At 42.4% G+C, this 17,423-nt stretch overlaps 1 protein-coding gene across 3 annotated transcripts in view; it reads right to left on the reverse strand.

Moving 5' to 3' along the window:
* The window catches only part of LOC120536190, a 29,954-nt gene extending 13,903 nt beyond the window's left edge, over nucleotides 1-16,051 (reverse strand). Inside the window, exons 1-6 of one of the 3 annotated variants that reach the window (XR_005635058.1) lie at nucleotides 15,737-16,051; nucleotides 15,616-15,642; nucleotides 11,344-11,649; nucleotides 7,952-8,254; nucleotides 4,722-4,769; nucleotides 1,647-1,971 (exon numbers count right to left, since the gene is read on the reverse strand). Coding sequence is in view for 2 of the 3 variants with exons in the window: in XM_039764522.1 (XP_039620456.1) it covers nucleotides 4,722-4,769; nucleotides 7,952-8,254; nucleotides 11,344-11,649; nucleotides 15,616-15,642; nucleotides 15,737-15,767 (715 nt within the window). In the remaining variant the exon portion in view is untranslated. The remainder of the gene's footprint in view (nucleotides 1-1,646; nucleotides 1,972-4,721; nucleotides 4,770-7,951; nucleotides 8,255-11,343; nucleotides 11,650-15,615; nucleotides 15,643-15,736) is intronic. The other 2 variants (XM_039764522.1, XM_039764523.1) reach the window with 2 other exon arrangements.
* Between the last annotated feature and the right edge of the window lie 1,372 nt (nucleotides 16,052-17,423).

Here is a 17,423-nt window from a genome sequence, read left to right on the forward strand (position 1 = left end):
GGTATGATGCCACTGTCAGCCGCCATATTGAACTTTTCAACAGTCTTTGTTACTTATAGGCCCATCTTCAACAAATTTGGTACACGGCTTCCCAACGCTAACTGAATCCTACTTACATACATATATACGTCCATAGCCTACAGCTCAGTCACCGTGTGAGGCAGCGTTGGGTCCCCCATCCCAACCCCTCCCACGTTGTTCGCTGCCTGCCTATATAAGACCGTCCGTCACTCCAGTCTCTACATTCCCTTCCTTGCATCGCCACGGGATTCACGTCTCCCTACTGATAACTACAGCCTTTTTGTTTAATCCACGGCTTCTCCGCTGTTTTATATGTGAGTTGATGGCTGCCGCTGAATTGTTCGGTTGTCACTTTCAAGTGTACCGAATTGGCCAAATATTTTACACCTTTCGACAACCGCCAATGCCTCTTAAAAATCTTAGATTGACAGGTGACGATTTCAGTAGTGGACACTTTGATGGTTATGAATGTTTAAACTCTCAAAAGCTGGATGTGATTTTATCGATGAAATTGGTTGTGTGCTTACAACGCTTGACAGATGCCGAATGTCACTTCAACACAACAACTCCTGCAAATACTGTCGTAATTGAATCAAACCATGAAACTCAAACCGATTATGACAGCAGCAATCCAAGCTGTGAGATTTGAAACAAGATTACTGTTCACACGGCCGACTGTACGTTACATGCTCAAGAGTAAGCTCAGCGCACAGCTTGGTCATATTACAACCGGAGGGCCAAACTGACAACATGGTATACAAAGAGATCCTTAACAAATAAGTATTGGCATATTTTCCCTCAGTTTAAAAAGGTTACATTTTCTTCTTAATAAAAATTTTAATGTAGTACTTGCCAAGTAAGCTGGTATTTTGCTAGTATATATATATATATATATATATATATATGTGTGTGGTAGTAAGGGGCACTAGTGCTCCCTTGAACCCTCAGGTACAACTCCAGACACCGGATAAAAGTCCAAGAGTCTTTATTATTTTTAACAGTGCACCAAGCACCTTCCACACTACTCATAAACTCACAATAAGTCTTCTAACAAACTCTCCTCTTAGCCCAGACACTTGCTCCTCTACCTCCCAGCTCAGGTCAGTGTCTGGACTGGTTTCTAGTCCTTTTATAGCCCCTGACCAGGAGGCGTTCCTGTCCAATCAGACCATAGTTCCTTATTCCTTCCGGGTCAGGGCAAACAGTCCTTTTCTTCACCCCAGGAGCACGTCGTTCATTCCCGCCACGTGACCATGACGTACTCCCGGGTCATAAGGCACAAAAGAGCCCACAAGCCCCCTTACAACGACTCCTGGTGGCCCCCAAGGTATCCAGCAGGGCTTTGTATAAACACTACAAAGTCCATGAGGCCCTGCTGGACCTCGGGGCAAGATCCTGCTGTCGGGAGAGCTCCTCCTGGTGGCCTGGGGGTGATGACCCGAACCAAAAGCCGGCAATCCTCCACAATATATATATATATACTTTGTATATATATATATATATATATATATATATATATGTATATATATTCAGCATCCTAGATTTGAATTTTGAATTCTGCATTAAGTGCCATTGACTCCATGAGCAGCCATAAGTTACACATGCACTGTACGCCAGATGCTCACCTGTGATTTCAAAATAAATTGAGGGACTCCGTTGGCTCAGGCCTGGAGTTTCTCTGTAAGCACATTGATAATTTCCACTGTGGCTTTGGTTGATGTTTTTCAAGTAGAAGATGCCGGTTGAGGAGTTTCCAGTAGCCTGTGAAGAAACCAGCCCTCCGTTCCTGTAAAGCTCAAAGGTACTGCTGGGAAGGTGATGCACGAGTCTGGATTGTTTATGGCTGTTCACACACGTAATGGCTAAATCTGTCCCATAAACTGAAGTGAGCTTGCGGAAATTAATGTTGAATGTGTGGTTAATCTAGGTAGGGAAAGAATGTTGCATATCCTAAAAATGTGAAATAAAAAAAAATACATACTGAATCAACTGTTCATATGCTTAAAAATATTGTGACTAATTGTTCAATAAACAGTTATTATAATCCAATAAAACGTGTCACCTGATAGAGCAGTCAATCACAACAACAGATTGTAACATAACAAATAATATACCGTATGTGATATGTTGTATGCTATGCATAATGTATTTATTTATTTTTTATTATTTTGTTTCCATTGCATTGTAGGAAATTGGAGCATGTGGTGTATGGCAATTACATTTGATTCAGCAATAAAGAGCTCCTCTTATCTTACAAGAACTGTTTAAGTCCAAGACTTTTTCTCCGAAGATCACACCCATTGCAAGCCTTCCACTACTCAATGAAATGGACATTCATCCAGTTTTAAGTCTTCATATATCATTGGAACTAATTTCAGAATTTCTATGGCATGTGCAATATTGTCAGACACTCTTAAAATTGGCGGATCTTTAATAGCTCTGATGATAGCCTTTTCATTCTCACAAAGGTTCTTTGCATATGCATAGGTTTTTTTAGCTTTGAAAAGGTTCCTAATTCGTGGAAAAAACAGAAATGTCCACTCTTAAAATTGCTGGTTCTTTAATGGCACTTTATGGTTCTTTACTGGGTTGAGTGGTTCCACATAGAACTATTGCTTGACCAAGCACCATTTCATTCTGGGAAGGGTTCTCTGCATATGTGCTTTGAAAAATTTTCTTATATGTAGGGAAAAAACTGAAACCTTTAATGTTTGGTAGGCTACCTAGCAGGACACTAATAGATCAAGAAAACCTGAATTTAGCTTTTATTTTTGTATGCAGTGAGATTCCTTTTAAAATCAGGAACCCGTTGATGTTTCATAAATCTGTTACCATCTATTCACGGCTATTTACTGTATGGAGCCTGTTATAGACATAAATTAATAAAGGTTAATTCTGGATCCTTCATATAGACGGGACTTTAGGGAACCAAAAGTGGTTGCCCTGTGGCATCGCTCTGAAGAACACCTCCATTTTTAAGAGGGTATAGCAGGCTACTTCTAGGATGGTGACGGATCAAGAAGACCTGAACTTAGCTTGTGTTCTTGTAGACAGCAAGAGATCTGCCTTGTGATATTGCACGAATCTGTTCTCGTCTATTCCTCAGTGTTTATGGAACTAGTTACAAATCTAATAAAACAGAAAGTCCTACTGGAACCTTCATGTGGATGTTTCTTTGAGGAACCACTCAGGCATTTTTATTTTTAAGAGTGTTTGGTCTTAAATGAATGCTGATGCTATCTATGGGGGGTATGTTTTTTGTGATGTTATCTCTGAAAAATCATCCAATAATTACTCGTATTATTGAAGCAGACCCCAAATATGTTATGTTTTCTCAGGGGAAAAAACGTTGGGTTTTCTGATACACAAAGTGCCAGCCAGCTTCCCCACTCTTTGAATGTGTGAGATGGGGACTGAATACGTCTTCAGGGTGCTATTATTAATTCTGATCGCTTTTAACTGTACAGCCCCCCAGTTTTGGCACATCTGCATGTTTCTAATAATTAGTTATTCTGTGTTCTGCATGCTAAACGGGGAGCACCACGCTTCACCTCCCTGCCACCACCTTCACGTCATACAAACCTGGCTGTCACCACTGCTGACTGCATTTTATTTATAGGAATTGTGTTGGTCTTACCGACTTCGAGCAAAATGTCATACTCTTCAAAATATGTCCCTTTGTTGCTGTTAATTTGCTTAATTGGATGAATGTTTTACCCAAATTCAGTTAATACTCCTCCAGTTAGCTAACTAGAGAGAAAGCAGATAAATCTAGAATATTCATTTATTTATTTTTACAGAGGACTGCTGCCTCAATAGTTACCAGTTACGATATTGATTGTCACCGAGGGGCTTTTCATTATAAAAACTTATGAGGACCACATTATATTTAAAAAAAAATAAATAAAAGGACTCTTCCATTCTTCATAAAAATGAAAGAGAGGAGTTAACTTAGACACTTTAAAGTGCAAAATATAAAAAAATTAACTAATCTTTCTTATATAATACGCTGCCGTGGCTGTTCGTTTGTCTGTCCAGGATTTTAAGTCACCTGTAGCTCGCATACCGTTTGGCCTATTGACCTGAAACTTGGTACACATATACGATGTGATGTCTAATATCCGCTTTTGGGGTGATGCTTGACCTCCAAGGTTATTCCTCTTTTTATTTTTATTTTATTTTATTGCAGAATCAACTCTCGGCAGCAGCCAGCAGGGAGGCGATGTGTTGCATGTGTACGGGCGCAGTTCTCATTGCTACCACCTTTGCTGTCACTTCATCTGCCTCTTCATATCTTAAATCATTCTTGAGGCAGACGGAAGACTTAAGTGCCAGCTTAAGTGAAAAATTAAGGAAAACATACTCAGTAATTGCAATACAAACACTAACTTAATCAGTTTTAACGTGAAAAGATGTTGACAAAAGAAGAGAAGAAGGCTAGTGTGGAGAGAAGAAGAGCTGCTCAGGAAGCAGTAAGCGCATCAACCTCTGAGCAAACGAATTATAAATGTACAGAGAAAGAGGAGGAAAACTAGGAATGTTCAAGTGAAGTGTAATGCAGTGTGCCGTTACTGATAGAAAATAAAATGACAGGTTAATGTGTTCATTAGCTTAGTGGTTTAATCCATTGATTAGCTACTTGACCGCTCAAGTACTTCTCCTTGTCGATTGATTAAATGGTGATGTAAAGTGCATCTTACCTGAGCTTGTTTCTCCTGAGGTGTTGCTTTCGGTTACATTCTCTGCTTCTGAATTGCAAAACACAGTTTTAAGTTATATTTAATAAATCATGAAAAACATTCAATATTTCAACCCAGCCCTCTCCTTTGAAAACTTTAGAGAGTGTGTGTTTATCCCCATCACCTTCATTACCTACAGACTTTAGGAAAATGCAGACTGTTGCATCATCAGCTTTACAAAATGTTTTACTCCTTCCTACTTTTCCGATATATAGTGTCATGTGTGCGTGGACTTAAGGGACAGTTTAAGGGCTCTGATGTTAGTAATTCTCCACCGCTCCAGGGGTTGGCGTTGTGTTACATTGCCTTCTCTTTTCCTCCCTCTGCAGGACAGAAGACTGACAGCTTTTCTACCACTGACATCACTTCTGGTGTCGCTCAGCCTGGACCCACCTCTTCCTGCCGGAAGTCAACATTTTTGAGCAGTCAGAACCAGACTCCAGTCTGAAAAGATGTCGTTGTTAATGCTATTAAATGTGTTTTGTTTTCTTTCCTAAAGCCAGTTATACACGGTTTGCCCACTGATGCCTCAACATTCTTTACTATCTCTCTGCTTCTTATTACTATATATATATAGTCGCATGTGGCTTCTGCCTCCTCCAGACCGCGAGGAGGGCGACTGCCCTGGTTGTGTTGGGGGCCAACCCTGTAGGGGCCAACCCTGGCCACCGCCAGGCGGCGCCCGGTGCCTGAAGAAACCTGGAGCCCAGCACTTCCGCCACACCAGGAAGTGCTGGGGAGAAGAAGACTGGGGACACCCGGAGGGCTTCCGGATGCGCAGCCGGCACTTCCACCACACGGGGGTGTGTCCGCTTTGGGAATGCCGGGAAAGCAGCTGGAGCCCATCTGGGTTGTTTTTACAGGGAGTCGCCTCCCTTTCGAGGCCTCAACAGGAAGAGTCGGGTGGAAGAGGACGGAGCTCGAGAGAGGCGCTTATATAGCCTTGAACCCTCAGGGATGACTCCAGAAGGAAGGCAATTTGTGACTGTGAGGCCTGCATTTTGGGGGATCGGTGCTGGACGCACTGGGTGTGCACTTAAAATAATGTAAATATATTTGTAAATAAAACGTGTGTTGGGTGAAGAAACGCTGTCCTCGGGCTGTCTGTGTCCGGGTCCATTTCCACAATATATATATATATATATATAGTCACACATGCATGTCTGTGGATCATCTCGGTATGTAATGAACCCATAGAGGGCACCTGACTCTGCCCCTTCAGGTCCCACGAGAGTAAAGCCACTGGACTCCCGGAAAGAGGCGTTATTTTCCATTTGCTGCTAGACAGCCTCCCGTAAGTGACTACCAAAGAGAACGTTGCTCAAATTTTTGTTCTTTTTTCTTAGCCCTAAACCAGGCCAGCTTAACGCCATGAAGGGTAAAACTTCACTTTTGGTGGTCCATATCATTACTTGCCGGTCTGTCATTCCTGCACCTGACCACAATATATATATTTTATACAGTATCTCACGAAAGTGAGTACACCCCTCACATTTTTGTAAATATTTTATTATATCTTTTCATGGGACGACACTGAAGATATGACACTTTGATACAATGTAAAGTAGTCAGTGTACAGCTTATATAACAGTGTAAATATGCTGTCCCCTCAAAATAACTCAACACACAGCCATTAATGTCTAAACTGCTGGCAACAAAAGTGAGTCCACCCCTAAGTGAAAAATGTCTAAGTTGTGCCCAATGAAAAGATGCCCCAAGACGAGATATAATAAAATATTTACAAAAATGTGAGGGGTGTACTCACCGTTGTGATATATGCTGTATATACTAGCCATCCTCCGTGGCTTTGCCCGTGTATTAATGAAACAGGGCAGTGAGGAGGGCCTGCCCAGCTTCCTACCCCTGATGTCACTCTTCATCCCCTCAGCCCACAGTCTCTGCCTCGGATTACCGCTAATATATCGCTCCTGCAAGCGAATTATGATACTTAGAGCAATGGGAGAAGTTGCAAAATCAACCAGAATGTTCAAGCAAATTATAGAAAAAACAAAGATCTAAATCCATTAAGTAATTTTCTCGTTTCCTGACTAAGCGGAGTTAAGGTTACGCCCCGAGGCAGACGCGTGTGTGAGGCAGGCCTGTGACGATGGTGGTTCCGCTCCATGCTCCCATCTTGCTTCAGGGAGCTCTAAACCCAACACCATTGGTTATGTCACCGATGAGCTGGATGGTGAGGCACAACAATGAAGCAAGGGGATGGTGCAAGAAGTGCAAAAGTGCTTTTATTTATAATTATTTAAATATATATAGGAGTTGGGCGGCATGGTTGCGCAGTGGTAGTGCTGCTGCCTCGCAGTTAGGAGACCCAGGTTTGCTCTCGGGTCCTCTCTGCATGAAGTTTGCATGTTGTCCCCGTGTCTGCGTGGGTTAGGTTAGGTTAGGTGCATTGACGATCCTAAATCCCTAGTGTGTGCTGGGTGTGTGTGTGTCTGTGCCCTGCAGTGGGCTGGCGCCTTGCCCAGGGTTTGTTTCCTGCCTTGCGCCCTGTGTTGGCTGGGATTGGCTCCAGCAGACCCCCATGACCCTGTAGTTAGGATATAGCGGGTTGAATGGATGTATATATACGAGCGACTGGTTAGAATTTTTCAATGTAATTAGCATTTATTGAAAAGAGTTATCATATAGAATTAAAAAGGTATAAACTGATTGGAGAGGTCTTTTGTAATACTTGTAATAAAGTCTTGATGCAGTACAAAGCTTTTATGTTTGGAAATGTGTATGCCTCAGGTAAAGTTAAAAAGTAAATGAAGATCAAAGGAATACTCCCCTTAGTGTTCTTATTATTTGATTTTTTGATTATGAAATTTACCTTGACCTTCACTTTAAGGTGATAAAAATGAACTGTAAAATAAAGAAAGACAAACAAACACCTCAAAGCAGAGAGAGCAACAATAAAAGATTAAAGGGAAATCAGGTAGTCTATCATGAGACTTGTACTGTTATGTTTAATGTGAAAAGTCACAAAGTGAAAACACGTATAAAAGTGAATATTTTCTCAACGCAATATCCCTTATTCAATTAATAAAACATTAAGCAGCATAACATGGTGAAAAAATATTGATACATTAATGTGTAAGACCAAGGAATGATAGTTACACAATGTTAAGGTGTCTTTGTGCTAGTAGTTTTCCACAGCTCCCATAAACCGGTAAGAGTCATCACAAGCTCACCTGCGTAAGTGAAGAAGACGGGCCGACTCCTCCTAGTGAAGTTGCTGTCAGTTCTGTAAACGCATTCATAGGAGCCCACAAAAGTTTGGGTAATGTTTTTAAAGTAGAAATTTACGGCCGGTATGCTCTGCATCTGCTGTCGGGATAGTAGCACCTTATCCCGGTAAAGTTCAAAATAGCCCCCATCGGGCTTTGTTAATATAATTTCTCTTTTCTCATGGGGTATGATGCATTTAAAGATGGCATCCAGGCCTCGGGGTGTTTTATGTTTTTCTTCCTTTAGGGTGAGAAAACTGTGCAGCTCTAAAAAGAAAACAAATAAATGACAGTCTGTAAAATGAAAAGACAGGTGACTACATACTGTAAATGGTTTTGACAACACAAGGTTACTCAGTCCAACATGGCTTGTTGTTTCTATAGCATCAAAGTGCAATCTATAGATCCCCAAGGAGCTGATGTCCACTACACTGCTATGATAAATTATCTGAGTTTTCACAGGGCTGGATTAGGCCATGGTGAGTCCCTAAGTTAAATGAAGCAGAAGAAGCACGATTTGGTAAGTGTTAACAGGTAATAAGTACTGTATGCGTAACAAGTGAACTTCGCAAGAAGAAGAAGAAATGTAACAGGAGGAAGGGTTGTGCTATCCATCCATCCATCCATTATCCAACCCGGGGTCTATCACGGGGGTCTGCTGGAGCCAATCCCAGCCAACACAGGGTGCAAGGCAGGAAACAAACCCCGGGCAGGGCGCCAGCCCACCACAGGACACACACACACGGGACAATTTAGAATCGCCAACACACCTAACCTGCATGTCTTTGGACTGTGGGAGGACACCCACGCAGACACAGGGAGAACATGCAAACTCTACGCAGGCAGGACCTGGTCTTCTAACTGCGAGGCAGCACCGCTACCCACTGCGACACCATGCCACCCGGGTTGTACTAATAGAACTTCAAGAATAAGCATCAGGACATACATTGTTTAGGAAAATAATGCAGCACCTTCTTCCCTTATGCAAAGTCTTGCATACAATTCCTATTGCACATTACAGTCTAAATATCTTAATAATGGACAAATTCTATTGGTCATGCTATTCTGTCCAATCAAAGACATTTGCTTATTAATACATGCAGCCCTGCAGTGTGAAGGCATTGACAGCACTTGTAATTATTTGCAAGTCCAACAGGCTGGCATGCTTGGAGAGGTGGGCATATTGCGCTGTCATTATTGAGAAATTAATGAGGGTCTCATTTTTACTATCACTTACACAAAATGGATTTTCTATCAAACGTTGAGTAAACTTGTGGGTAGTGTGTGTGTAAAACATCAATCATTAGGATAGAGGGATTCCAGTAATAATGCAGATTACTGTAGTGTAATACCCACATCACGCTTACACTGAAGTTCATTTCACTTTTGTTTGTAATTTCAGGTGAGACCCTTGCCCTAAAAAAGAGTACTTCTGCAGATGAAGGTTCAAATTGGCCACAGATTGGTGTGAGTGCGTAATCACTAGACAGACGAAGGGCTTGCTGTTAAAGTTAGATTAGATTAGATCCATCCACCCATCCATCCATCCATTATCCAACCCACTATATCCTAACTACAGGGTCACGGGGGTCTGCCGGAGCCAATGCCAGCCAACACAGGGAACAAACCCCGGGCAGGTCGCCAAACAACCGCAGTAGTTCAGTACTTGCATGCAGCAATAAAGTGTATTTTTTATCAGTTACTGAGGGTCCTGTGCAGGGATTTTATCACAGTATGTGAAACGGTGATGAAATATTTTCGAAAGGCCCTAAGCTAGAGTTTGTTTAGTTTAAACCTAAATCTGGTGGTGAATTTACTGTTTGCTGTGAGTCATTTTCTAAACCACTTTATTCTGAGTAGAGTCGCAGGAGGGCACTGGTGTCTACCCCAGCTAGCATAGGGCACAAGGTAGGAACAACATCCTTGGACAGGGTGCCAGTCCATCACAGGGCAAGCACACACACACACACACACTCCATCCACACATTAGGGCCATTTTAGGCTCACCAATCCACCTAACCTGCATGACGTTTTCCAGTGGGTGACCCACACTGACAAAGGGACAACATGCAAACTCCACACAGGGAGGACCCAGGATGCAAACCCTGAACCTCTCACTGCAAGGCAGCAGCACTACCATTGCTTCATCAGTTTTAACTATGAAAAAAAATACCACAACACTTGTGGAAAAAAAGCTGACATTAAAAATTGCTCCTAACCAGAATCCACCTGTCTCCCAATATTATTATCTAGGAAATCATTTTAAATGAACAACTTGAACCCAAAACAATAATAATAATGATAAAAAAAAATGTAAACAGCTCTTTCATAACATAACATCTTATTAGAAGGTTGTGTGGAGTGGGACACAATTTACGCAAGGCATGAATAAGATTCTCACAACCCGTGTCATGCCATTGTCTAACCCGCTTAGTCTTGACCAGGGTTGTGGGAGCACTGGAGCCTATCCCAGCCAGCATAAGATGCAAGGCAGGATCAAACCTTGGACATGGTGGCAGTTGTGACGGGCAGCCGGCTCCCATGCCCAGCCGGGATGCCCCTTCTACATATGTTCTGGGGGAGCAACCATGGGCGTCTCAGTACCTCCCCCAGGACACTTGGTGGCAACCTCCCTGGCTGACGATGGTGCCTCAGTTTCCCACATGGCTTCATGGGAGATGGAGTTCTCCACAGTCCTGTTGGGCTCTGGGGTGGCCACCAGGGGGTGCTACATGGACTCCACAGCCCAGTTGGACAAATCTTCAGCTCCACCCAGAGGTGCAATTGGAACCAGGTGGTCAAGCACCTGGAACCCTTCCGGGTGGGGTATAAAAGGGGCCAGCCACCACCACTCAGTGGCTGGAACCGGGAGGAAGAGGACGAGGTTGCCATGGAGGAGTGATGGTGCCAGAAGGGAGTGTTTTGGTTGTGTTTGGGACTGTGTTGTGGCTGGAAGGATTACGGGGAAGACATGCCCTCCAGCTAAAGAAAATAAACAGTTGTGTGTTATTTTATACGTGCCTCCGTATCAGTCTGTGTCAGGTCGGCACCAATATAGCGCCTTATATCACACAGACCATCACAGAACACACACACACACACATATTATACAATTAAGCATCAATCAATTCACTTAATATGCATGTCTTTGGATTGTGGGAGGAAACAACAGAGAGTACACAGAGGAAACTCACACAGACACGAGGAGAACATGCAGACTCCATGCAGGCAAGACCTGGGATGTGAACTCTGGTCTGCTTACTTTGAGACAGCAGCACCACCACGCTGCCCTCCCACACTCTACCAACTTTGGTGTTGGCTCTCTACTCACAAGCATAAAAAGTCCTCCACCTCACCTTTCACCTCGAGGTTTACTGAATTGCTCCCGGCTGCCCCTTGCAGCAGCTCCACACTCTCCTGGCTGTAGACACATTCGTAACGTCCAGCCTTCTCCAAGGTGACTTGTTCTATCTTGAAATTGGCACCACCCAGACTGCTAGAGCCCATGTCATGCTGGACCTGTCGCCCGTTCTGCAGCAGGTAGACCCTGTACTGCTCGTGTTGTCTGCGGTGATAAGCAGTGAGCAGACATTTCAGGGTGACCGTCTCGCCTTCTTGGACCACTTCTTTGTTGGCTGCGATTTTCCCCGGGTGGATGAGCTCTGCAAGAATGTAAAGATTGGTTTAAGATAACTAATGACTGTGCCATAACCAAAATGAAAAGTTTAGAAGCCATGGAGAGAATATCTGAGAACTGAAAGTGCGTTGCATAGTGGCTGCTGTAGTTGCAGCTCAAATATTTCAGAAGGTGGTCACCAAGCGGAAACACTCAGTAGTCCAAAAAAGAAAATCAGCTCGACTTTGCACATTTCTTTCGAGCTGACATTGCTATTTGTGAGTGTACAGATGTTATCATGTGTATGAAGGCCAGGCCTTGACTTGTTAAAGAATACTTAAAAAAAGCTTGCATCAATCAGATAAGGCCTGGCTTTACTTAATGTATTTTGTACAATTTAAGACAAATGAGACAGAACCATTTAGTCCATCAAGCTCGTAAAGTTTTAGATGGATGTGTTAAGAATAAGGGAGAGAAAACAATTATCACATATTGTAGTAAATTTTCTTTAACTTAGAAAAGCTGTACGGAAATAAACTTTTGTCATGACATCTCATTATTGTACATTTCTTTATTTCTAATATTAGAATCAATTTTGGGCTTTAGAATTTATTTTCAACTAGTCATCCCCCACGGCGCCACCCACATAGTAGTGAAACAGGACAAACTTTAAAAATCAATAAACAAAAAGGTATCTCTAGCTAAGCGGAGGCAAGTTACACTCCAAAACGCAGAGGTAGACCGACTTCCTACTCTTGACGTCACGCTTCCCCCTCTCCTCGGCCCGCCGCATGTCTATCAGATTCACGTAAATAAATCGGTACCGCAAGCAAACTAATACTTAGCGCGATGAGAGAAGTCACAAAGTCAACCGGAATGTTCTGCAAATTATAGAACAAAACCCGATCTACATCTGTTAAGTAGTTCTTTCGTGAAAAGACAGTCAGACGTTGGATTTTATATATTGTGGTCCCCGGCCGGGCTCCAGCCCAGGAGGACGAGAGGAGGGCTTCTGCCTCCTCCAGACTGCAAGGGGGCGTCCGTCCTGGTTATGCAGGAGGCCTCGGGTAGGGGGCTTGGAAGCCCAGCCCTGTAGGGACCTGTGGCCACCGCCAGGCGGCGCCCCAGTGCCTATTTATCCCGGGAGCCGGCACTTCCGCCACACCAGGAAGTGCCGGGGGGAAGACGACAGGGGACACCCGGATGGCTTCCGGGTGCGCAGCCGGCACTTCTGCCACACAGGGGTGTGGCCAACTCTAATTGCCGGGAAACAGCTGGAGCCCATCCGGGTTCCCATAAGAGGCCTCCCTTCAGTCATTGGTGGATGTCGGGAGGTAGCGAGACAGAGCTGGGGAGAGGACTGGAGGCAGCCAGGAAGAGAAGGCACAGAGACTGTGAGCCCTGGACTTTGGGGGAATCGGTGCAAGAGGCACTGGGGTTGATGCACTACAAACTTGTAAATATTGTAAATAAACGGTGTGTTGGGTGAACTTAAGATGTCCGTCTGTGTGTGTCCGGGCCAGCTTTCACAGTGGCGTAGTCGGCAGGATGTCCAAAGCACTCTCCTTTATTTTTATTTTTAGCACCACAATGCCTTCTCTCACCAACTCTCTTCCTTTCTTCCTCTTTCTCTTCTTCTTCTCTTTCTTTCTCTTTCTCTTTGACCTCCTTCCTTCTCCTCCTCAAAAGCTTTGTCTCCTTCCTCCCAACTCTGGCTCATTGTCTGGAAGGAGGCGGCCCCTTTTATCAGGACCCGGTTGAGCCCCAGGTGCTCCCCTTGACGTCACTTCCAGGTCCTAGAGATGGTCCTTGTCCTCCTAATGCTTTCATTTTTCTTTTTTCGTGTATTTCTCAACCACTTCGAGCACAGATAAAGCACTTTATAAAAAATGTTTTGATTTTTTAATGATTATCATTAACTTTTTTAAATAAACAGAAAAACATGGGCCTTAAATGGGTCACCGAACTAACTATCAATGGAAGCTTTCCCACTGCAGGAGCAGGGACTTTATAGAAACCCAGCAACTTTTGTAGCATTCCCTCCCCAGTACATTTGTAGATCCTGGTACTTTTTCCAGCCAAGAACTATTGTGGTTGGGGCTTGGGCAATGAACTGTGCTGATTGGGTGACTACAAGCACTGATGTCATCTCACAAGCCCGTCAAGGAGAGCTATCAGTGGAGATGGAGCGCTGCACTTCGCACCACACCACTCTTCATGGCCACCTCTTATGGAGCGCCACGAAATGCACCGCATCAAAGCAATAATCTTCCACATGAACTTGCGATTCTTTCGAAGCAATAAGGCATGTTGGTCCCATGTGAACTGCCGAACACACCTCACTTCATATTTCATTACTTTTATTTTTGCACCTCACATATTTTGGATAAAGGTTACAGTTCCTTCTGTGCAGTGGGAACACAACACTAAAAATTGTCCAGGGGACACAAGTGGCCCAGGGCCTACATCATACAGTGGTTCCTGAAAACAAAGTTCCTGCAGTGCCGTGGGAAAACATCTTATGTGTATATTTGTGTCCCACAATGATTTAGGGTTCCTTCTGTTCTGTTTTGTCATTACGTCATTAATAATTGTTCAAAATAAAAGGGAGAAAAATTCAAGGATCTTCTTGAAGCTTGGCCATAATTGAAGATGTGAAGATGATACTTACATTCTCAAAACTAAGTAATACATTTCAGGATTGCAGTGGGTCAATGCATATTTTGGCATCATCAGACTTAAGGCAGGAAGCCATCCTAGACTGAGTGCCAGACCACCACAGTGCTGATGATTAACATCAGAAAAATAAAGTGCGCATCACAATTCCATCCCCTGACTTCCTTTACATTATCTGTCTTCATTAGGGTTGTGATAAACCAAATTATACCCCAGCAGAAATGGACGGGTGATGTGAACATTTGAACACAATGATATGAGACAGGAGCAGGGCATTCCGGCATAGATAGATAGATAGATAGATAGATAGATAGATAGATAGATAGATAGATAGATAGATAGATAGATATTTTAGTGTAGTAGGCAAGACAGACAGACAGACAGATAGATAGATAGATAGATAGATAGATAGATAGATAGATAGATAGATAGATAGATAGATGGATAGATAGATAGATAGATAGATAGATAGATAGATAGATAGATAGATAGATATTTTAGTGTAGTAGGCTGGATAGATAGATAGATAGATAGATAGATAGATAGATAGATATTTTAGTGTAGTGGGCAGGAGATAGATAGATAGATAGATTAGATAGATAGATAGATAGATAGATAGATAGATATTTTAGTGTAGTAGGCAGGATAGATAGATAGATAGATAGATAGATAGATAGATAGATAGATAGATAGATAGATAGATAGATAGATAGATAGATAGATATTCATTTATGTTTAGTTGTAACAATCACAAAATTGGCTGTATAGAAAAATATGGAAGGAATTACATAATAAATAAATACATAGATGCTTCAAGGCATAACCTCGTTTTTTCTTTCATTAATTATTGCATCTATACTTACATTTACTTCAGTTTTCTTTTTTCCTCACTTTTGTCCTCTTTTCTATCAAAAGCAAAACCTGCTGTTAGCAGTATACTGTTGGGCAAATAGTTTTAATATTGGTAGATTTATAAAGAGTTTTAAAATGGGAACTAAAAATAGCTCTGTTTGTTTGCATTAACGTAAAAAGAAATAAAGGATCTGAAAGCAGCATTGCTCATCATTTATGGAAATCAGAACAATGTCCTTGTTCCACTTTATTTTAGGTTTTGATAATTGCAGTGTTCTTGGATGGTGATTATGTTCCATATGCTGTATGACTGCACTGTGAATGCTGTCTTGGTGAGTTCCTTAAGTGGATGTATGCAGTTTCACACTATTCTCAAAATACGCTTCAGTGTAAATGCCAATGTTTTTAGTATCATTCTTCCTCATTTTAGTTCTCACTGCTTCTTCAAAATCCAAAACAAGCTAAAAGTAGAAACAGGACCTACCTAGTGACACCTGCAGAATCTCTCCAACTGCAAGACATAAAAGAAAAGAAGTTAGCAGTACACAGAAAGCCTGCTGAGCGACTGCTCCATGTTGTATAGCTTTGAGAGACATGGCACTTACGAATCAGTATTGACAAGGCAATCTCCCGCATGTTGTTTGTTATGTGTCTTTGTGTCTGTTGAGCTGTGGGCCATTTGAGGCTCCTTTGGCACTGGTGCAGCTCCTTCTGTCTGTGCTGAAGTCAGCTGACAGTAAAGAGAGGTTTCTGAGAGTTTCATCCACATCTGTGATTGGTGGCTCACAAAGTGTGCGTCTTTCTATTTTTAAAGTGACTCTTTGCTCGGCATCACTATAATGTGGCGCCATCTGAAGCACAGGATTACAGTTACATGTTGACTAGCACACACAGTAAGTGTTTCAGTGTAGTCTGATCACGTAACAATAAGGACCCTATAAACTTATCAAAATGTCTGCAGTTTTCATGATTTGCGAACCTTGGGCACACTGGAAGCTGTTGTGGAGATGAGGATGGTGGTAAAATTGGATGCTGTTATTAAAAATCTCCTCCGGGAGGCGCTCTTTTGGAAGACCTTTAGCCACAGGCTCATTCCACCACTGTGTGCTAAGAAGCATCTCTGGGGGTCTTTTCTGCCCACTGCTATCATTCAAGTGAATGCTTCCACCCAATTTACTTGTTTGTATTTATTTATTTATTATTTGGATAGATGGGTGGATGGATCTAATCTAATCTAACTTTAACAGCAAGTCCTTTGTCTGTCTAGTGATTTCGCACTCACACCAATCTGTGGCCAATTTGAACCTTCATCTGCAGAAGTACTCTTTTTTAGGGCAAGGGTCTCACCTGAAATTACAAACAAAAGTGAAATGAACTTCAGTGTAAGCGTGATGTGGGTATTGCACTACAGTAATCTGCATTATTACTGGGATCCCTCTGTCCTAATGATTGATGTTTTACACAATTTGCTATAAAACATATTTTTTCCCCTTAACCTTTCTACCCTAACCTACTGCAGTGTTTCTATTGATATAATATAATTTTGCTTTAAACGGGGTGGCAGTGTGAAAAGTCCTGCTGAACAATTCAATCCTAAATCCTATGACAAGCTACACTGGGAGTGAAGTTCACACATCTTTCCTTCTTCTATTAGACCATGTAGTTATACCACACTGCCGACTAGAACATCGCATAAGGGGATCATTTTCCTGAAGATCATCTAATGTGGTCCGCCTGATTCTCTGCATGAAATGTTCTGACATTGCACTCTATGTGGGAGAAACTGGACAAGCCCTCCACCGGAGAATGAATTTACACAGGTTCCACATTAAATGTGGCAACACAGATGTTCAACAGCCATGGACACTGGAAGAAGGACTTTAAAGTAACAGGGCTTATGGGCAACTTCAGAACTCAGCAAGAGAGAAAAGAATGGGAAGTTAAACTCATGATAAAATTGAACACATTACAACATGGTTTGAACCGAGACAACAGATATGAGGATTGTTTCCATCTCTAAGACTGACACAGACAACCTGTCTACAGACTCACATTGTATTGAAAACTACCAGAAACTTCCAAAGACTTTGTTGGAGAGTCATCTTATCCAAAGATCTTGACCATACATTGTTCTCCTCTCTTGCTAAATGAATCCTAGCCAGAAGAGGTCTATTAAATTTTTACATTTAAGATGTCTCACTTAAAGGTTTTCCAATGTTGTATCTGTCCTAGTGTGTATATAGTGGTGTGAAAAACTATTTGCCCCCTTCCTGATTTCTTATTCTTTTGCAT

This window comes from Polypterus senegalus, chromosome 10 (assembly GCF_016835505.1).
Source record: "Polypterus senegalus isolate Bchr_013 chromosome 10, ASM1683550v1, whole genome shotgun sequence".
Lineage (NCBI taxonomy): Eukaryota > Metazoa > Chordata > Cladistia > Polypteriformes > Polypteridae > Polypterus > Polypterus senegalus.